At 43.9% G+C, this 22957-nt stretch overlaps 1 protein-coding gene across 1 annotated transcript; it reads right to left on the bottom strand.

Moving 5' to 3' along the window:
• Window positions 1–220: 220 nt before the first annotated feature.
• LOC124035032 lies at window positions 221–2419 on the bottom strand. Its single transcript, XM_046348436.1, has 2 exons — window positions 2293–2419; window positions 221–2126 (listed from the first exon to the last, which is right to left on the bottom strand). The coding sequence occupies exons 1-2, from the start codon at window positions 2322–2324 to the stop codon at window positions 842–844; spliced, it is 1317 nt and encodes a 438-aa protein (XP_046204392.1). The 5' UTR covers window positions 2325–2419; the 3' UTR covers window positions 221–841.
• Between the last annotated feature and the right edge of the window lie 20538 nt (window positions 2420–22957).

Here is a 22957-nt window from a genome sequence, read left to right as displayed (position 1 = left end):
GATCAAGAACCTTACTATAGCTTTTGGAACTAGGCACATATTTGAATTATATTGTTTTTAAAGTGTTAACACACACAGGTAAAGATGTTGATCACATATTAAACATTTAATTACAAACCATGTAAATGATAATGTTAATGGCCCAGTGCAGCCAACATTTTGTTTAACTTGTGTTATATGCAGCTGATGAAACTAACACTGTAAAAGTGTGAAAACATTTGATAAGTGTTATTTTCCTGATAGTTGGTGGTTGAACATACAATCTACACAGGACCTTCTGATCATCAGGTTTGCATGGATGGGAGTTTCAGCTTTTTTTGTTGCAGTAATTTAGTTAATAGACCAATAAGAAAGAGAGAGAAAAAATAAAAGAGATACCTCTATGCCAATAATGTTTTCAGTGTGCCCCTCCCCACTCAGACCACTCAGACAACGTCCAGACAGTACAAGCAAAAAAGCAGGTTTTGCTCATTTTTATGGAAGTCTATTACAGTAAGGTCATTAATTGTTAGATCAGATATGATTTGATATTGATATAAAAATGGCTGCATTGGGCCTTGAAAGTACATCATATTTCTAGTTGTGGGTTCATGTCATGCATGTTTTCTGACATGCAGTATGTGTCTTGGAAAAATATGACACAATGATTAAAGATTGATTAGCATATGGTAAAGGTTACTGGCAAACAAATCATTCATACTACACTGCTGACCTCTTTAAGCTGATGTAAACTTACATTTCTTGAATTACATTGTTGTTTAAGGGCTTGAAAATAAGCATTTCACGGTAAAGTCTACACCTGTTTTATTCTGCGCATGTGATCTCACAGCAAATTCTCACCCTACTCTCTTTCCATTTCCATATTCTTCTTGATTAAATCGGCAATTGTCCCTTTCTTTTCCTCAAGTTCCTTCAACTTCTGCTTGTCTCCCTTCTCGTTGGCACGCTGCATCTGGTTCTTGAGACTCGGCTCCAAGTGAGGCATCAAGGAGTTCTTACTCATATTTTGGAAACATTCTGTGAGTTGAGCTCTCAGATTTTTATGGTCGTCAGCATATCTCTGGTGTCCTCTGACATGTTTCTTATGACTGCATCTCTGTGGGCACATGGTGCATTTCCCTCGTAACATGACTTGGCAGAAGTAGGAGTGACAAGCCACGCACCCGGTATGGCAGTTCATCTCACACACTGTGCAGCAGATTGCACTCACCTCTGAAGGGATCCTTCCATGTTTGAAACAGTCCTCCAGCTTCAAGCGTTCCACCAATACCTCTATCGTCTGCTTGGTGCGTTGATGTTGCATTCCGTTTAGCTTATCAAAGAATGCTCTCATGCTTTTCATGCTGTTTTCCCATGTTGTCTCATAGATTTTGTCATAGAAAGGGTTTCTGGTCTGAAAGAGGTGAGTGTTGAACGTGAAGTGAACCGGAACCTTGTCGCCTAGGAGTTTGTACTCCATGATGATGTCGAGAACCTCCGGTCTGGTCTCGTCAGAGTGAGTGATGAGGGTGATGATGTTATCTTTCATGTCCTTGCCCAAGAGGGACAGGAACGCGTCAAAGATGTTTCTCTGATGTTCTGTCAGACAGTTCTGCGTTGCCTTCACCACGTGGCAGACAGCGTCGATGTGGTCGACTCTCTCCTCTTCTAGCAACATTCTTAGTTTCTCTATCAAAGGTCTGAGTCCATCTCTGTCCTCTATCCCTGGTGTATCAATGAGGGTGAGAGAGAAAGGCAACTCAGTGTCCTCCCAGCCAAAGATCTCATAGGCTGTCACAGCATTGGTTCTAGGATCGTGAGCCCAGCACGTCTCTCTGTCTTTGAAACGCTCTGTGATTTGGAACCTGGCGTTATCCTCCCACTTAACTCTGATGGCGAAGTTGACCATAGCGTTGACTAGTGTGGTCTTCCCTGCCCCAACCTCTCCTAGGATCAGCAGGGTCTTGTTCCTCTTGCAAGGGTTGTGGTTTCCTATGGTCCATCTCCGGACTCCGTCCCTCCCATCCACGTCCTTCCGCTTGGTCTTCAGCAGGTACCTTGCAGGTGGTGCTGGGTTGATCACTATGCTGTCTCTACTGATTGTGTCTTTCAATCTTGGAGGATGGTCACCGTTCAGTGTGAAGTCCCTGCAAGGTAGTCATAATCCCTTAGGTTATTATGATTATAATTATGATTATTCTAGGAAAATCGTTTTTTTTTATAAAATCAAGTGTATATATGTGTTGTTATTAAATGTAGATGTTATAAAATGAAAATGTTAATATGTAAATGATACCTATTAGTTTCACTTACCCCAGGAACTCTGTGTTGTTGACGGTTTCCATTTCAGTTCTCAATAATGTCCAATGAACCAGATAGAGTCTGTAGAGCTGATGTATCTCAGCACCTGAACTGTAAAGAAGATATGGTTAAAAAGAAGTTACAACTTTTGCATATTTTATCACTGTAGAAATAATTTCCCCATCTACTGTATAGTAGTGACTGAGTTCAAATGAACAGAGGAATTATATCCTGTACCTGTGAGTCCAGGAGGATAGTGGAAACCCTGTCCGGTTGTGATGTCTTATGTTCTGCAAATAGTTCCAGTTCAACTGGTTTCTGAAGTATGTCATTCTAATAAACACTTCCCAGAATGACATTGTACTACTCTATTACAGTAAACAAGATGTTGCACAATCTCTTAACATAATCACCAAAACTAGATTTCAGTCAATATGAATCAGTAGGGACACAGGACCCATGTGGATTTTAATAATATATATATATATATATATATATATATATATATAGAGAGAGAGAGAGAGAGAGAGAAAGAAAAGCTATAATCATTTGGATTCTCATCTGTTAAAAAGTAAGGTCAGAGTTATGTAAACATTTTATGAAGAGCAACAAGGAAACAAAAAGAAACCTTATCTTTCCTCATTCCTTGAATATGCTGTTCACAGCAGAGTAAAAGAGAGCCCAGACAGAGAGCACAGATAAGAACTGGGTGAGATGTAGTATCATTAGACAGATATGGTCCCAGAACTACGTCTTCGGCATTGTTAATATGTATCACATGTATCCTAATATAGCTGTTATTACCTTGATACACTGTGATTGTATTTTCATTATGATCTGTATCATTTGTTTTGCTAGAGGAGCCATAGTTTACATTATAACTGTGTGTTCCAGTGCTGCTCTAGGTCTGGTATGTGCTCAGTGATGCTCTAGGTCTGGTATGTGCTCAGTGTTGCTCTAGGTCTGGTATGTGCTCAGTGCTGCTCTAGGTCTGGTATGTGCTCAGTGCTGCTCTAGGTCTGGTATGTGCTCAGTGTTGCTCTAGGTCTGGTATGTGCTCAGTGTTGCTCTAGGTCTAGTATGTGCTCAGTGCTGCTCTAGGTCTGGTATGTGCTCAGTGTTGCTCTAGGTCTGGTATGTGCTCAGTGCTGCTCTAGGTCTGGTATGTGCTCAGTGCTGCTCTAGGTCTGGTATGTGCTCAGTGCTGCTCTAGGTCTAGTATGTGCTCAGTGCTGCTCTAGGTCTGGTATGTGCTCAGTGTTGCTCTAGGTCTAGTATGTGCTCAGTGCTGCTCTAGGTCTGGTATGTGCTCAGTGCTGCTCTAGGTCTGGTATGTGCTCAGTGTTGCTCTAGGTCTGGTATGTGCTCAGTGTTGCTCTAGGTCTAGTATGTGCTCAGTGTTGCTCTAGGTCTAGTATATGCTCAGTGCTGCTCTAGGTCTGGTATGTGCTCAGTGCTGCTCTAGGTCTGGTATGTGCTCAGTGTTGCTCTAGGTCTAGTATGTGCTCAGTGTTGCTCTAGGGCTGGTATGTGCTCAGTGCTGCTCTAGGTCTAGTATGTGCTCAGTGCTGCTCTAGGTCTAGTATGTGCTCAGTGCTGGTCTAGGTCTAGTATGTGCTCAGTGCTGCTCTAGGTCTGGTATGTGCTCAGTGCTGCTCTAGGTCTAGTATGTGCTCAGTGCTGGTCTAGGTCTAGTATGTGCTCAGTGTTGCTCTAGGTCTAGTATGTGCTCAGTGCTGGTCTAGGTCTAGTATGTGCTCAGTGCTGCTCTAGGTCTGGTATGTGCTCAGTGCTGCTCTAGGTCTGGTATGTGCTCAGTGCTGCTCTAGGTCTGGTATGTGCTCAGTGCTGCTCTAGGTCTAGTATGTGCTCAGTGTTGCTCTAGGTCTAGTATGTGCTCAGTGTTGCTCTAGGGCTGGTATGTGCTCAGTGCTGCTCTAGGTCTAGTATGTGCTCAGTGCTGCTCTAGGTCTAGTATGTGCTCAGTGCTGGTCTAGGTCTAGTATGTGCTCAGTGCTGCTCTAGGTCTGGTATGTGCTCAGTGCTGCTCTAGGTCTAGTATGTGCTCAGTGCTGGTCTAGGTCTAGTATGTGCTCAGTGTTGCTCTAGGTCTAGTATGTGCTCAGTGCTGGTCTAGGTCTAGTATGTGCTCAGTGCTGCTCTAGGTCTGGTATGTGCTCAGTGCTGCTCTAGGTCTGGTATGTGCTCAGTGCTGCTCTAGGTCTGGTATGTGCTCAGTGCTGCTCTAGGTCTAGTATGTGCTCAGTGCTGCTCTAGGTCTAGTATGTGCTCAGTGCTGGTCTAGGTCTAGTATGTGCTCAGTGCTGGGCCTGTTTTTACAGAGTCTCTTCCATTGATTCCCACTCTCTTTTATTTATGTTTGTTTACTGTGCCGTTTGACTCGAGAAGCTCCCTATCGTTTTTATTGTCCAATGCAATGAAGGGTGCTTTCATCACCATTTGCCTCCAGGTCAAAGGTGACAATGGAGACAAATGGGCTACTGTACAGAGTGATGAACAGGCTGCTCTGAACCAGGGAACATGCATCCAATTCATTGATCGCAACGCTCCATTGTTTCACCATTGGAAGCGATTGACTGCATCCTGAAACAAATCGGCCTAAAGAATGAAACATTTGCCACAATGTACAGTAGGGCTGGGAATTGCCAGGGACCTCACAATATGATATTATCACAATACTTAGGTACCGATACAATATGTTTTGCGATTATCACGATTCTATATGTATTGCGATTTGATACTGTGATTTTATTGTGATTCAATATTCCAAGGTTTGATCAGTCATGGAAATAAAAGTGCTGAAAACCAACTAGCTTCCCATTCAAAAGAACACAGAGGGCAAGCTATGGAGGAAACATATTGGTGTTTTGGTGCTGGTACAGCCAACTAGTGCAAAAATAAAATTGCTATATAGTCAAATTGATCCGATACAATATATAATAAAAAATGTAATCCCGACATGTAACTGTAACGATTTTTAAGCCCATCACTAATATACATTATATTGCAAACCAGGTAAAATGGGATTGTTTGTTCATGTGCACTACCAAGCAAAAGATTGGGGTCACTTAGAAATGTCCTTGTTTTTGAAAGAAAAGCACATTTTTTGTCAATTCAAATAACATAAAATTGATCAGAAATACAGTGTAGACGTTGTTAATGTTGTAAATGACTTTTGCAGCTGGAAACGGCAGATTTTCTATGGAATATCTACATAGGAGTACAGAGGCCCATTATCAGCAACCATCACTCCTGCTAATCCAGGTTTATCATGTTAAAAGGCAAATTGATCATTAGAAAACATTTTTGCAATTATGTTAGCACATCTGAAACCTGTTGTTCTGATTAAAGAAGCAATAAAACTGGCCTTCTTTGGACTAGTTAAGTATCTGGAGCGTCAGCATTTGTGGGTTCGATTACAGGCTCCAAATGGCCAGAAACAAAGAACTTCCTTCTGAAACTTGTCAGTCTATCTTGTTCTGAGAAATTCCATGCGAGAAATTGTCAAGAAACTGAAGATATCGTACAACTCTGTGTACTACTCCCTTCAAAGTACAGCGCAAACTGGCGCTAACCAGAATATTTAAGGAATACCTAGGATAGGATAAAGTACCTTCTACCCCCCCCCCCCCCCTTAAAAGATTTAGATGCACTATTGTAAAGTGGCTGTTCCACTGGATGTCATAAGGTGAATGCACCAATTTGTAAGTCGCTCTAGATAAGAGCGTCTGCTAAATGACTTAAATGTAAATGTAAATGAAGAGGAGTGGGAGGCCCCAGTGCACAACTGAGCAAGAGGACAAGTACATTAGAGTGTCTAGTTTGAGAAACAGATGACTCACAAGTCCTCAACTGGCAGCTTCATTAAATAGTACCCACAAAACACCAATCTCAACATCAACAGTGAAGAGGCGACTCCGAGATGCTGGCAGAGTTCCTCTGTCCAGTGTCTGTATTCTTTTCCCCATCTTAATCGTTTCTTTTTATTGGCCTCTCTGAGATATGGCTTTTTCTTTGCATCTCTGCCTAGAAAGAAAATGTGCTTTTTCTTTCTTCTCATATACATAAACAAACAGTCACACAGCCAGGAGTGGTGAGGGCGGAGTCAAGAGCAGAGGATAATGGGGGAAACTGAACTTTATTGCGGTATCCAAAATAAACGCCAAAAACAACAGGCGATAATCAAAAGTGTCCAACCCAAAACTGGGCACAAACAGACAGGTCACACAACACGCAACCAACCTAGACTAACAGAAATCAAGCCCGCACAAAAACAGGCGGGCCTAACAGGCTTAAATAGTCCTGAACCAAAACTCAAACAAGAAACAGGTGCAACCAATAAGACATAACAAACAGAAAAGAAAAAGGGGATCGGTGTCAGCTCATAGACCGGCGACGACGACCGCCGAGCGCCGCCCGAACAGGCAGGGGAGCCACCTTCGGTGGAAGTCGTGACACAAACTGTCAATTTTTCACATATCCATTTGTGTTGTCTTGTTTTCATACACACCTGCTTTTCATTTCCCCAATCAATCTACTTGTATTTAACCCTCTGTTTCCCATCATGTTTTGTGTGTAATTGTTTTCATGTCTAGTGATGTTCATCAACCTATTTAATCCCATCGGTCACGCTAGTGACCATAAAAAAAACGTTTTCAGTTATAAGGCTCTAAAAATATTACTGAATGATCTATCAATGCATTTCCAGCAAATATTGAAATAATTAAGGGTCTCAATGAATGATGTGCAGTGTCACATGTTTAGTGTAAATTGTCACATAACCAGAGCTTTTTACTTCCTGGTTGCACCATGAGAAGAGGAAGGCTGCATAAAAGTTCCCAAACAAATGGTTAGTAAAGAATGTTAACATAAATTTAGGACAAAGATTTTTGGTTGACATCATCTTTAAGGTGTCTAGTATTGATATATGCATTTGCAATTACTCAACTTGGTTCAGTGTGGTCATAGAATGTGTAAACATGTTGACGGTAACAATAGTTACCAAGCGGGATAACACAGTGAATCATACACATAGTTATACACATACATAGTTCTACCTAACTTTCTACTCTGTTATTTCTTTTAGTTTCACTTTGACTCAAGTTCTGCATATGTTCGATCTAGGTAACTGCCCAGACAAGGCATGCAACATTGCAGTTATCCCTCAAAATGAGAAAGATGCTGTCCTGAGTGATTGTGATAGCGATAGGTCATATATGGACTATGGACAGACCATTTGCCAGCCAGGCTGTTGAATGCATATGCTGAACCTATGCAAACATGTTTTTGGAAAAGAAGGTCAATTGATTCAAGACACCCTGTATGACAGTAGGTCTGACTGATCACAGTAAAATAGTGATGCACAAACTAATCTTGCATTTGGGTCTGAAGCCGAACTCTATGATATAACTCTATCATATATATATATATATAAGCACTCATTGTCCAGTGGCGCTTTTTAAATATATATATATATATATATATATATATATATATATATATATATATATATATATATATATATATATATATATATATAATATATATATTATATATATATATATATATATATAATATATATAATTGTATTTTGTTCAGTGTAGGCCTCTACTTGAATGCATATTCTACAGGCTACCTCCATCCTAAATGTTACCTTTATGTTCAGTGTAGGCCTCTACTTGAATGTATATTCTACAGGCTACCTCCATCCTAAATGTTACCTTTATGTTCAGTGTAGGCCTCTACTTGAATGTATATTCTACAGGCTACCTCCATCCTAAATGTTACCTTTATGTTCAGTGTAGGCCTCTACCTGAATGCATATTCTACAGGCTACCTCCATCCTAAATGTTACCTTTATGTTCAGTGTAGGCCTCTACCTGAATGCATATTCTACAGGCTACCTCCATCCTAAATGTTACCTTTATGTTCAGTGTAGGCCTCTACCTGAATGTATATTCTACAGGCTACCTCCATCCTAAATGTTACCTTTATGTTCAGTGTAGGCCTCTACCTGAATGTATATTCTACAGGCTACCTCCATCCTAAATGTTACCTTTATGTTCAGTGTAGGCCTCTACCTGAATGTATATTCTACAGGCTACCTCCATCCTAAATGTTACCTTTATGTTCAGTGTAGGTCTCTACTTGAATGCATATTCAACAGGCTACCTCCATCCTAAATGTTACCTTTATGTTCAGTGTAGGTCTCTACTTGAATGCATATTCTACAGGCTACCTCCATCCTAAATGTTACCTTTATGTTCAGTGTAGGCCTCTACTTGAATGCATATTCTACAGGCTACCTCCATCCTAAATGTTACCTTTATGTTCAGTGTAGGCCTCTACCTGAATGCATATTCTACAGGCTACCTCCATCCTAAATGTTACCTTTATGTTCAGTGTAGGCCTCTACTTGAATGCATATTCAACAGGCTACCTCCATCCTAAATGTTACCTTTATGTTCAGTGTAGGCCTCTACTTGAATGTATATTCTACAGGCTACCTCCATCCTAAATGTTACCTTTATGTTCAGTGTAGGCCTCTACTTGAATGCATATTCTACAGGCTACCTCCATCCTAAATGTTACCTTTATGTTCAGTGTAGGCCTCTACTTGAATATATATTCTACAGGCTACCTCCATCCTAAATGTTACCTTTATGTTCAGTGTAGGCCTCTACTTGAATGTATATTCTACAGGCTACCTCCATCCTAAATGTTACCTTTATGTTCAGTGTAGGCCTCTACTTGAATGCATATTCTACAGGCTACCTCCATCCTAAATGTTACCTTTATGTTCAGTGTAGGCCTCTACCTGAATGCATATTCTACAGGCTACCTCCATCCTAAATGTTACCTTTATGTTCAGTGTAGGCCTCTACTTGAATGCATATTCAACAGGCTACCTCCATCCTAAATGTTACCTTTATGTTCAGTGTAGGCCTCTACTTGAATGTATATTCTACAGGCTACCTCCATCCTAAATGTTACCTTTATGTTCAGTGTAGGCCTCTACTTGAATGCATATTCAACAGGCTACCTCCATCCTAAATGTTACCTTTATGTTCAGTGTAGGCCTCTACTTGAATGTATATTCTACAGGCTACCTCCATCCTAAATGTTACCTTTATGTTCAGTGTAGGCCTCTACTTGAATGCATATTCTACAGGCTACCTCCATCCTAAATGTTACCTTTATGTTCAGTGTAGGCCTCTACTTGAATATATATTCTACAGGCTACCTCCATCCTAAATGTTACCTTTATGTTCAGTGTAGGCCTCTACTTGAATGTATATTCTACAGGCTACCTCCATCCTAAATGTTACCTTTATGTTCAGTGTAGGCCTCTACTTGAATGCATATTCTACAGGCTACCTCCATCCTAAATGTTACCTTTATGTTCAGTGTAGGCCTCTACTTGAATGCATATTCTACAGGCTACCTCCATCCTAAATGTTACCTTTATGTTCAGTGTAGGCCTCTACTTGAATGTATATTCTACAGGCTACCTCCATCCTAAATGTTACCTTTATGTTCAGTGTAGGCCTCTACTTGAATGCATATTCAACAGGTTACCTCCATCCTAAATGTTACCTTTATGTTCAGTGTAGGCCTCTACTTGAATGCATATTCAACAGGCTACCTCCATCCTAAATGTTACCTTTATGTTCAGTGTAGGCCTCTACTTGAATGTATATTCTACAGGCTACCTCCATCCTAAATGTTACCTTTATGTTCAGTGTAGGCCTCTACTTGAATGCATATTCAACAGGTTACCTCCATCCTAAATGTTACCTTTATGTTCAGTGTAGGCCTCTACTTGAATGCATATTCAACAGGCTACCTCCATCCTAAATGTTACCTTTATGTTCAGTGTAGGCCTCTACTTGAATGCATATTCTACAGTGGGAATGAATCACATGACTGCTATACAGTTGTTAGTGAATGACAATGTTACAATGAATATTGCACTAAAGTACAAGTTACAATAGTAATGTCTCAATACATGTTACACTAAAGTAACAATGTTGAAATACGTTGACGGTTGTTGTCTTTTTGTCTTTGCTCTCAGTATTCATATCGTGTTGTATAGGTTTTTGATATGTAAAATAGTTACACTAGTACGTGTTGGGGCATTCTAGAGGCAATGCTGGGGACTGCCAGTGACAGAGTTTTAAATGTGTTAATAACTGGCTTGGGATTTATAAGAACTTTGATAACTGCATAGGAGAAATATATGTTAATTTAGTATATGTAACATTACCCCAATGGTCACAATTGTGGCCGACCATAAAACATACTTTTTCACCTACTTTTCCATTAAAATTTCAAAAAATAATGATTGATTACTTCAAAGGTTTACTAATGACACTTGATTTGGATATTTTCATGTCTGGGAAGAATTTGGGATTAAATGGGTTAAGCGCATTACTTTATTGTTCTGCTTTTTGAGGGAGTTAGTATTGTTGGGCTCCCGGTTTAGAACTACAATAAAGTGCACTTTATATTTCCTACTCTGCTCTCCTGCACCTGACTTCACCTTCATACACATCTTGACACAAATATAAACAAACATTTTTCAGGCACATTGTAGACAGGTGTGAATCAGAAGCATATTTTAGACCGTGTACAGGGAAGGTGATGACCAATACACCACTGTATGTTTCACTTTGCCTTGAGATCCATCTCCCAGTAGTGCATTTTGAAACTCTGAAGAGACGGCACTGCTGCAGTGCATCCTGGATATCTCTGCCCCTCCACTTGGTATTTCTCTCAGACAGCGTAACCTTGGCAAAATGTCATGTGACTGCTGGCGCTAAACACTGCTTTGCCCATTAGTTGTGTTGGTTGACCAATAGATGAATTATTCCTGCTGTATTGCTCAGGAATGTATTCCCCTGGTGTTGCCACGTTGATGAAGTGCAGTATGGAGGTTGAGTGTTAGTAATTACTCACCGTGTGCTGGGAGCAGTGGGCCACGTATGGTGAGAGGGGCTGGCACATTAGCGAAATACAAATGAAGGATAGGCCTTACTGGTGCCGCTACGTTTTTAAGCTCATGCTAGTCCTTTTACACTGCCGTGTCCTTGGGCCAGGCCTGCTTTTCATGCTTCCACCAGCTAGCTGTTGTCTGGCTAATGAAGGTTGATTTTAATTTGGTTAATGCGGCAAGGATCAGAGGTCTGGTATCTGTATGGAGGTGATGGAGTTAAATGGGCAGCACGGACAAGATCCATTGGCTTAAAAAGGCCCACCCCCCCATTGGCTATTTATAGAGTGCATTCTGCTGTGTGCAGGAGGACAGGGCATCTAGCAGGGGGGATAATGCAAATATTAGGAGCCTCCTTGATAGGGCTTTAGCGACTGGTGGTATATTTCCACACACGTCACACAAGGCGAGAGTGGGAGGAGTGGAAAAATCTATGTGAAGTGCTTTGAATCCATCAGCCACACTGTCCAATGTACAACATCGCAGCAAATAATGCATCTATGTCAAATATAATTTTCACAGCAAGCCTTGGAGTATATTTTAGCTCTAACCGTTATTTACTAAATTTAGCATTGAACCTCGTTGTTCAAGGCCAACAGCATTTACCTTCAGAAAGCCAAGACATATTGTGAGAGCGAGGTGAAAAATAAGTGAGAATTCCCAAACATAAGTCTGCTACAATACCATTAAGCATGTCACGTGAATAGGAAATGACAAGAAACGGTAGACTAAGAATTCCGCCACTTTTTTTTCTCTCTCTCCTCCTCTTCTCTCTCTTTCTCACTGTAATGTGGAGAGGTTTCTTCATTAAAACTGACAGAGGAGTCAGAGGCAGGGGAAGTGTTATAGCTCTGCAGACCTGTCAACACTTTCTCCACAAACTATCATTTATTGCTGTACATTAATTGAAATAATTATTTCATTTACTGACGTGCCTCCCAAATATTGAACTCGAAAACTGCCGACAGGAAAGATAATATGATCCCTCATGGCTTTTTCTTTTTAAATTCATTTTCTATTCTAATGTATTAAATACATACATTTCCTTGGTAATGGTTTGCGCGAGCTAGAGAAACAGCCCATTCAATTATGCATTTAGTGGGAGGTTTTATGCTTTAAACAAGAACAACTCTAATAAATGCCAATAAATCTGTCGTGTCCATTTTTCCGCAGCCCTAAATGTGTGCTTAGTTAATCCCTTGCTCTGCGTCGGCCATTTTGCAGGAGGTAATGGTGAAGGCTTTGCAGCAAGCAGAACACCATTAGGAAAATAAGCATTGACATTTGTCAAAACTGGTAGAGAGAGGAAAGAGAGACCTCACACCTTAGTGTGGATCAATTCTGAGCAATTTCCCCTCCAAGCAGTATGAATTCATTGTTTTCTCCAAAGTTTATTCTCTCTTATGCAGTCATATGGTAAGTGTTATTTTCTTAACCCTTTACGCTCATTGGAATTGGTCTATATGGATACAGCTAAATTGAAATGTTTCATACAGAAGAAATATGAAAATGCATAAACATTGTATTAATTGAAAGGGGACATTTTGGAGATAATGGGAAGATTAATATACCAAATGTGAGTACACAACAGTACTCTTAACACAAGACTAAATCCAAACATTACCCTGTTGGTTTTATGTGCGTTTTACAAATACTGTACTTTTCACCACATTTGTTCATAGCTACACACATTTGTTCATAACGAAATCTGAAAATACTCAGAATACATTCAGTAACATAATAAGACTATTCCTGGAAAATGTGGGGCAGGTGCAACATACTGTAAGACAAAATATTTACATGGGTTTGAGTGAGAGGAAACTGGGGTCTCCAAGTGGCCACACACCTCCCCAAAGTTGGCACTGTTCCTAAGCAATTTCAATGCACTTTTATTACTCAAAGAAGAGTCTTCAACTACAAGGTAGCTACTTGTTTGAGCTCTCCTAGCAGTGCCATTTAGGAACGAGAGCAAGCACAAATCAAATCAAATCAATCAACATTTGCAGTTGCTTTGTTTTCATCCCCACCAACACATAATTGCTGTTGTTTACACAATCCAAAAACGGTCCATTAAAAATCACAATCTGGGTCAGGTGGGCATCATTTGAAAGCTTGTTCTATTACAAAAATGACTAGGTAAGTTATACAATACGATCTTACAGTGTTAGACTTTCACAGGGCAATTCATAGGAACATATCGTACTTTTGGTGGCCTAGAAAGGAGTCCTGCGTGCATTCAGATGCGTCTTCTACAGAGAATTTTATTCACAATAACTAAGAACAACCCAGTGTATGACAACATGTCATCTTGTTCATTAAAACATAGTGATCATAAACGTTGACACTGTATATGACATGAGTTTTATGATTTGGAAATGTGAAGTGCAGATTTGGACTCACAGGTGATTGGCTTGCCTTTATGACATCAAAGCACTATTTATTATTATCTTCAACATCTCATCTTTCAGAACACATTGAGTCCTCTTCATTTACAGCATTTCCCTTACTCAGACAACAAAACATTTTCTAAAGTTGCCCAATCAACGGGAGGGATGGGGGCATCTTCTTGTGGTGCTCAAGTTCAGAACGGCTGTCAGTCAAAACCCATACAGAGCTGTGAAGTGAAGAGCCTGAGATCTGACATCATGTATAGCATGTCACTGTACAGCGTAAAGGGTGGTTAGTGGTTAGAGCGTTGGACTAGTAACCGGAAGGTTGTGAGTTCAAACCCCCGAGCTGACAAGGTAAAAATCTGTCGTTCTGCCCCTGAACAGGCAGTTAACCCACTGTTCCCAGGCCGTCATTGAAAATAAGAATGTGTTCTTAACTGACTTGCCTGGTTAAATAAAGGTCAAATAAAATAAATAAAAATTATGTTACTAATACTTATGTGATACTGTTTTGTTTAATACTGTATGAGTAGTTTCGTAAAACTCTATGCCTGTCCACCGTACCAAGTTGTTTTCTTTTGAAGTCAAACTCATCCAATGCAGCTTTCACACTACAGTTCAGTACATTGTCACTCTGTGCCTTGAGGTCAGTTACTCCAGCTAACAGGTAATTACAGGTGGTCTCTTCTGTCTGGCCACAAACGAGAGCGGTCAGGGGAGTAACCACTGGTAAGAGCTTTGCAGCCTGGGGCCATTATTCAACCACTGTGTTGAAAGAGAAACTTCTGTTCTGTCTGTCTGTCTGTCTGTCTGTCTGTCTGTCTGTCTGTCTGTCTGTCTGTCTGTCTGTCTGTCTGTCTGTCTGTCTGTCTGTCTGTCTGTCTGTCTGTCTGTCTGTCTGTCTGTCTGTCTGTCTGTCTGTCTGTGTCTCTCTCTCTCTCTCTTTCTCTCTCTCTCTCTCTCTCTCTCTCTCTCTCTCTCTCTCTCTCTCTCTCTCTCTCTCTCTCTCTCTCTCTCTCTCTCTCTCTCTCTCTCTCTCTCTCTCTCTCTTTCTCTCTCTCTCTCTTTTTTCCATCCAATTGTTATATTCCATAGCGGTGATGATTCAGTGATTGGCAGGTCCAGCCTCTCTCTCCTCTCCCACTCTGTACCCCGATGGGGGCGGCGATGGGGGAGAGGGACAGAAACTTCATTGTGTTGATTACAGTAAGGACAGATAGACAGTGGGATCCCCGGATGAGTGTGGAGAGAGAGAGAGAGGGGGGAGTAATGGAGAGAGGGGAGAGTGGAGAGAGAGGGGGAGAGTGGAGAGAGGGGGGAGAGTGGAGATAGAGGGGGAGTAGTGGAGAGAGAGAGAGAGAGAGAGAGGGGGGAGTAGTGGAGAGAGAGGGGGAGAGTGGAGATAGAGAGGGGGAGTAGTGGACAGAGAGAGGGGGAGTGGAGATAGAGAGGGGGAGTAGTAGAGGGAGTAGTGGAGAGAGAATGGGGGGAGAGTGGAGATAGAGAGGGGGAGTAGTGGACAGAGAGAGGGGGAGAGTGGAGATAGAGAGGGGGAGTAGTAGAGGGAGTAGTGGAGAGAGAATGGGGGAGAGTGGAGATAGAGAGGGGGAGTAGTGGAGAGAGAGAGAGAGAGTGGGGGAGAGTGGAGATAGAGGGGAGAGTAGTGGAGAGAGAGAGAGAGAGAGAGAGAGAGAGAGAGGGGGAGTAGTGGAGAGAGAGAGAGGGGAGTAGTGGAGAGAGAGAGAGGGAGAGTGGAGATAGAGAGGGGGAGTAGTGAAGAGAGAGAGGGGGAGTAGTGAAGAGAGAGAGGGGGAGTAGTGGAGAGAGAGAGGGGGAGTAGTGGAGAGAGAGAGGGGGAGTGGAGATAGAGAGCGAGTAGTGGAGAGAGAGGGGGAGTAGTGGAGAGAGAGAGAGGGGGAGAGTGGAGATAGAGAGGGGGGAGAGTGGAGATAGAGAGGGGGAGTAGTGGAGAGAGAGAGAGGGGGAGTAGTGGAGAGAGAGAGAGAGGGGGGAGAGTGGAGATAGAGAGGGGGAGTAGTGGAGAGAGAGAGGGGAGAGTGGAGATAGAGAGGGGGAGAGTGGAGAGAGAGAGGGAGTAGTGGAGATAGAGAGGGGGAGAGTGGAGATAGAGAGAGGGAGTAGTGGAGAGAGAGAGAGGGAGTAGTGGAGAGAGAGAGAGGGAGTAGTGGAGAGAGAGAGGTTCTTGTTGGTTCTTCCCGGTTGGAGCGAGCGGTCGCATCGACACTTCGCTCTGCAGGTAGTATACCTTTTTCATTACATTTCATTACATTTCATTATAGCACAACGGTTTGATTTGTCTAAATCTTAGCAATTTCTTCTTAGCTAGCTACACAGCCGTCTTTGTATCAAAGATAATTGCGTAATTATCGTAATTCGCCGTCCTAACGTAGTCTTCACTAGCCAGCTAGCTAATGTCCACTGATTAGCTACACTGGAGAAACTATTACACTCAACTGAATGACTTGATTAGTGTAGTGTTAGCTAGCTACATAGCTGTCTTTGCTGTCTTCGTATCCAAGATAATTGTGTAGTTTAGAGTGTGTAGTCTTAGAGTGATTATCTTAATTTACCGAGGTTAGCTAGCCAGCTATTTGTCGTCCTTAACGTAGGAGACTCTGCTAGCTAGCCAACAGCTAGCCAACAGCTAGCCGACAGCTAGCCAACAGCTAGCCAACGTCTTCTGAATAGACTCAACAACCCGGTCGCATTCACAGGTAGTATCACATTTTCATTTTATTTCATTACAGTATAATGGTTTGATTTGTTTGATCGTAGCTAGCTACATAGCTAGCTACATAGCCGTCTTTGTATCAAAGATAATTGTGTAGTCTGGAGCGATTTTCTAGGTTAGCTAGCCAGCTATTGTCGTTCTTTTAACGCAACGTAACGTAAACAACACTACTAGCTAGCCAGCTAGCCCCGAATAGCAGCACTGTCGAAACTATTACACTCAACGGAACGACTTGATTAGTGTAGTGTCAACAACGCACCCACTGCCAGCTAGCCTACTTCAGCAGTACTGTATCATTTTAATCATTTTAGTCAATAAGATTCTTGCTACGTAAGCTTAACTTTCTGAACATTCGAGACGTGTAGTCCACTTGTCATTCCAATCTCCTTTGCATTAGCGTAGCCTCTTCTGTAGCCTGTCAACTATGTGTCTGTCTATCCCTGTTCTCTCCTCTCTGCACAGACCATACAAACGCTCCACACCGCGTGGCCGCGGCCACCCTAATCTGGTGGTCCCAGCACGCACGACCCACGTGGAGTTCCAGGTCTCCGGTAGCCTCTGGAACTGCCGATCTGCGGCCAACAAGGCAGAGTTCATCTCAGCCTATGCCTCCCTCCAGTCCCTCGACTTCTTGGCACTGACGGAAACATGGATCACCACAGACAACACTGCTACTCCTACTGCTCTCTCTTCGTCCGCCCACGTGTTCTCGCACACCCCGAGTGCTTCTGGTCAGCGGGGTGGTGGCACCGGGATCCTCATCTCTCCCAAGTGGTCATTCTCTCTTTCTTCCCTTACCCATCTGTCTATCGCCTCCTTTGAATTCCATGCTGTCACAGTTACCAGCCCTTTCAAGCTTAACATCCTTATCATTTATCGCCCTCCAGGTTCCCTCGGAGAGTTCATCAATGAGCTTGATGCCTTGATAAGCTCCTTTCCTGAGGACGGCTCACCTCTCACAGTTCTGGGCGACTTTAACCTCCCCACGTCTACCTTTGACTCATTCCTCTCTGCCTCCTTCTTTCCACTCCTCTCCTCTTTTGACCTCACCCTCTCACCTTCCCACCTACTCACAAGGCAGGCAATACGCTCGACCTCGCTCTAACCTTGTATTCTTTTCCCTCTCGCTCTCATCCAACACCTCCCACACTGCCCCTACTCGGATGGTATCGCGCCGTCCCAACCTTCGCTCTCTCTCCCCCGCTACTCTCTCCTCTTCCATCCTATCATCTCTTCCCTCTGCTCAAACCTTCTCCAACCTATCTCCTGATTCTGCCTCCTCAACCCTCCTCTCCTCCCTCTCTGCATCCTTTGACTCTCTATGTCCCCTATCCTCCAGGCCGGCTCGGTCCTCCCCTCCCGCTCCGTGGCTCGATGACTCATTGCGAGCTCACAGAACAGGGCTCCGGGCAGCCGAGCGGAAATGGAGGAAAACTCGCCTCCCTGCGGACCTGGCATCCTTTCACTCCCTCCTCTCTACATTTTCCTCCTCTGTCTCTGCTGCTAAAGCCACTTTCTACCACTCTAAATTCCGAGCATCTGCCTCTAACCCTAGAAAGCTCTTTGCCACCTTCTCCTCCCTCCTGAATCCTCCTCCCCCCCCCCTCCTCCCTCTCTGCAGATGACTTCGTCAACCATTTTGAAAAGAAGGTCGACGACATCCGATCCTCGTTTGCTAAGTCAAACGACACCGCTGGTTCTGCTCACACTGCCCTACCCTGTGCTCTGACCTCTTTCTCCCCTCTCTCTCCAGATGAAATCTCGCGTCTTGTGACGGCCGGCCGCCCAACAACCTCCTGCCCGCTTGACCCTATCCCCTCCTCTATTCTCCAGACCATTTCCGGAGACCTTCTCCCTTACCTCACCTCGCTCATCAACTCATCCCTGACCGCTGGCTACGTCCCTTCCGTCTTCAAGAGAGCGAGAGTTGCACCCCTTCTGAAAAAACCTACACTCGATCCCTCCGATGTCAACAATTACAGACCAGTATCCCTTCTTTCTTTTCTCTCCAAAACTCTTGAACGTGCAGTCCTTGGCCAGCTCTCCCGCTATCTCTCTCTGAATGACCTTCTTGATCCAAATCAGTCAGGTTTCAAGACCAGTCATTCAACTGAGACTGCTCTCCTCTGTATCACGGAGGCGCTCCGCACTGCTAAAGCTAACTCTCTCTCCTCTGCTCTCATCCTTCTAGATCTATCGGCTGCCTTCGATACTGTGAACCATCAGATCCTCCTCTCCACCCTCTCCGAGTTCGGCATCTCCGGCGCGGCCCACGCTTGGATTGCGTCCTACCTGACAGGTCGCTCCTACCAGGTGGCGTGGCGAGAATCTGTCTCCTCACCACGCGCTCTCACCACTGGTGTCCCCCAGGGCTCTGTTCTAGGCCCTCTCCTATTCTCGCTATACACCAAGTCACTTGGCTCTGTCATAACCTCACATGGTCTCTCCTATCATTGCTATACAGACGACACACAATTAATCTTCTCCTTTCCCCCTTCTGATGACCAGGTGGCGAATCGCATCTCTGCATGTCTGGCAGACATATCAGTGTGGATGACGGATCACCACCTCAAGCTGAACCTCGGCAAGACGGAGCTGCTCTTCCTCCCGGGGAAGGACTGCCCGTTCCATGATCTCGCCATCACGGTTGACAACTCCATTGTGTCCTCCTCCCAGAGCGCTAAGAACCTTGGCGTGATCCTGGACAACACCCTGTCGTTCTCAACCAACATCAAGGCGGTGGCCCGTTCCTGTAGGTTCATGCTCTACAACATCCGCAGAGTACGACCCTGCCTCACACAGGAAGCGGCGCAGGTCCTAATCCAGGCACTTATCATCTCCCGTCTGGACTACTGCAACTCACTGTTGGCTGGGCTCCCTGCCTGTGCCATTAAACCCCTTCAACTCATCCAGAACGCCGCAGCCCGTCTGGTGTTCAACCTTCCCAAGTTCTCTCACGTCACCCCGCTCCTCCATTCTCTCCACTGGCTTCCAGTTGAAGCTCGCATCCGCTACAAGACCATGGTGCTTGCCTACGGAGCTGTGAGGGGAACGGCACCTCAGTACCTCCAGGCTCTGATCAGGCCCTACACCCAAACAAGGGCACTGCGTTCATCCACCTCTGGCCTGCTCGCCTCCCTACCACTGAGGAAGTACAGCTCCCGCTCAGCCCAGTCAAAACTGTTCGCTGCTCTGGCCCCCCAATGGTGGAACAAACTCCCTCACGACGCCAGGACAGCGGAGTCAATCACCACCTTCCGGAGACACCTGAAACCCCACCTCTTTAAGGAATACCTAGGATAGGATAAGTAATCCCTCTCACCCCCCCCTTTAAGATTTAGATGCACTATTGTAAAGTGACTGTTCCACTCGATGTCATAAGGTGAATGCACCAATTTGTAAGTCGCTCTGGATAAGAGCGTCTGCTAAATGACTTAAATGTAATGTAAATGTAGAGAGAGGGAGTAGTGGAGATAGAGAGAGAGGGAGTAGTGGAGATAGAGAGAGGGAGTAGTAGAGAGAGGGAGTAGTGGAGAGAGAGAGCGGGGGAGAGTGGAGATAGAGGGGGAGTAGTGGAGAGAGGGGGAGAGTGGAGAGAGAGAGAGAGAGAGAGAGAGGGGGAGTGTGGAGAGAGATACAGAGGAAGTGGACAGAGGGAAAGGAAAGGGTGTGTGAGGGAAAGAGAAAGCTAAGACGTGGTGAGAGAGAAAGAGAGAGCAGGGAACGGATGACACGGAGGGTAAAGGGAGCTGGAAAGAGAGCTAAAGAGAGAAAGAGGAGTGGAGAAGTACTTGGGCCTTTTCCTGAGAGTCTAAGAGATGAGTGCTTTATTTACTGCGAGCGGTCCCCACTTACATCAAGGTCCTGTTCCACCCAGCCTCTTATTTTATAATGGGAACTCTGCATTCAGATAAAACACCTGCAACCATAAACACACACACACACACACACACACACACACACACACACACACACACACACACACACACACACACACACACACACACACACACACACACACACACACACACACACACACACACACACACACACACACACACACACACACACACACACACTCCGTTACCACTACCACCCCCTCACAGACATACATACAATACAGACACTACCTGCAATATCATTTGAGTGCATAGTTCAGGTCAACTTTCACACGATATTACATATGATAATAGGAGTCGCCGAATGACATTAAGCATGCATGTTTATATGCTCATTGACTTCTCTCTCTGTGGGTTTTTCCACATCACATCGGGGAAAGTGTTTTCTCTTGGAATGGAATTTGACTCAATCTGCAAAGTGGGTTTCAAATGGGGCTGAGGAGGATATGTGAGTACCTGTTAACGTCAACTCCCACAGTAAAACAGTGGGGACTGACAGTGTGTGTATCATTACTCAGAGCTCACAGCTCCTGTTTTCAGATTGAATAACACGATTAAAGTCCCCTTTGCTGTTTATTAGCATCAAGTCATGTGAATATAATCTTAAATCAGTTCGGTGTGGTGCTACCTCCAACCTCTTGATTCTAATTACTGTTACTGTTCCTTATGGATTCTGATCAGGTTTTACTTTGACCTTCCTGTTGACCCACATGTGGAATCAAGACGTATGTGAACATTTTCCACACAGAAAACTAGCCTCTCTCTATAGCTTCTCCATATTCAGATCAGATTCCTCCCCTCCTCTCACCAGAGCACAACACATTCCTCCAAATCACACACACCTCAGCAATCCAACATGGCCGCCGTCAATGGGGAGAAATGTTAGATTGATTACCAGAGGTTTTACCAATACAAGGAGAGAGGAAAACGATCCCCAAAATCCACTTACGTATCAGCGGGGCGCTTTTATCCCTCCCCATGAACATGATATACGGCGGCGGTCGATGCGTTGGGCTGCTTACACGTGACTACATAATGAAATGGCGGGGTAACCTGAGAAAGCGCGGGCCCCTTACCGAGGAGCATTTAGTTAAGTGTACAGATTAGCATAAGAAAAGAAATCGCATAACATCAACAGGGACCTCTAATTGAGCCATTGTTCATGTCCAGTGGGGAGAACAAGTATTTGATACACTGCCGATTTTCCAGGCTTTCCTACTTACAAAGCATCTAGAGGTCTGTAGTTTGTATCATAAGCACACTTTAACTGTGCGAGATGGAATCTAAAACAAAAATCCAGAAGATCCCATTGTATAATTTTTAAGTAATTAATTGTATTTTATTGCATGACATAAGTATTTGATCACCTACCAACCAGTAAGAATTCCGGCTCTCACAGACCTGTTAGTTTTTCTTTAAAAAGCCCCCCTGTTCTGCACTCATTACCTGTATAAAAGACACCTGTCCACACACTCAATCAAACAGACTCCAACCTCTCCACAATGGCCATGATCGGGGGCTGTGTAAGGACATCAGGGTTAAAATTGTAGGACTGCACAAGGCTGGGATGGGCTACAGGACAATAGGCAAGCAGCTTCGTGAGAAGGCAACAACTGTTGGCGCAATTATTAGAAAATGGAAGAAGTTCAAGATGACGGTCAATCACTCTCGGTCTGGGGCTCCATGCAAGATCTCACCTCATGGGGCATCAATGATCATGAGGAAGGTGAGGGATCAGCCCAGAACTACACGGCAGGACCTGGTCAATGACCTGAAGAGAGCTGGGACCACAGTCTCAAAGAAAACCATTAGTAAAACACTACGCCGTTATGGATTAAAATCCTGCAGCGCACGCAAGGTCCCCCTGCTCAAGCCAGCGCATGTCCAGGCCTGTCTGAAGTTTACCAATGACCATCTGGATGATCCAGAGGTTGGAATGGGTGAAGGTCATGTGGTCTGGTGAGACAAAAATAGAGCCTTTTGGTCTAAACTCCACTCGCCGTGTTTGGAGGAAGAAGAAGGATGAGTACAACCCCAAGAACACCATCCCAACCGTGAAGCATGGAGGTGGAAACATAATTATTTCAGGATGCTTTTCTGCAAAGGGGACAGAACGACTGCACTGTATTGAGGGGAGGATGGATGGGGCCATGTATCGTGAGAACTTGGCCAGCAACCTCCTTCCCTCAGTAAGAGCATTGAAGATGAGTTGTGGCTGGGGCTTCCAGCATGACAATGACCCGAAACACACAGCCAGGACAACTAAGGAGTGGCTCCATAAGAAGCATCTCAAGGTCCTGGAGTGGCCTAGCCAGTCTCCAGACCTGAACCCAATAGACACTATTTGGAGGGAGCTGAAAGTCCGTATTGCCAAGTGACAGCCCCAAAACCTGAAGGATCTAGAGAAGGTCTGTATGGAGGAGTGGGCCAAAATCCCTGCTGCAGTGTGTACAAACCTGGTCAAGAACTACAGGAAACATATGATCTCTGTAATTGCAAACAAAGGTTTCTGTACAAAATATTAAGTTCTGCTTTTCTGATGTATCAAATACTTATGTCATGCAATAAAATGCAAATTAATTACTTAAAAATCATACAATGTGAGTTTCTGGATTTTTGTTTT

This window comes from Oncorhynchus gorbuscha, linkage group LG05 (assembly GCF_021184085.1).
Source record: "Oncorhynchus gorbuscha isolate QuinsamMale2020 ecotype Even-year linkage group LG05, OgorEven_v1.0, whole genome shotgun sequence".
NCBI classification, from domain to species: domain Eukaryota; kingdom Metazoa; phylum Chordata; class Actinopteri; order Salmoniformes; family Salmonidae; genus Oncorhynchus; species Oncorhynchus gorbuscha.
Note: the sequence above shows the minus strand (reverse complement) of the source record. Positions and strands in the feature narration are given on the sequence as shown.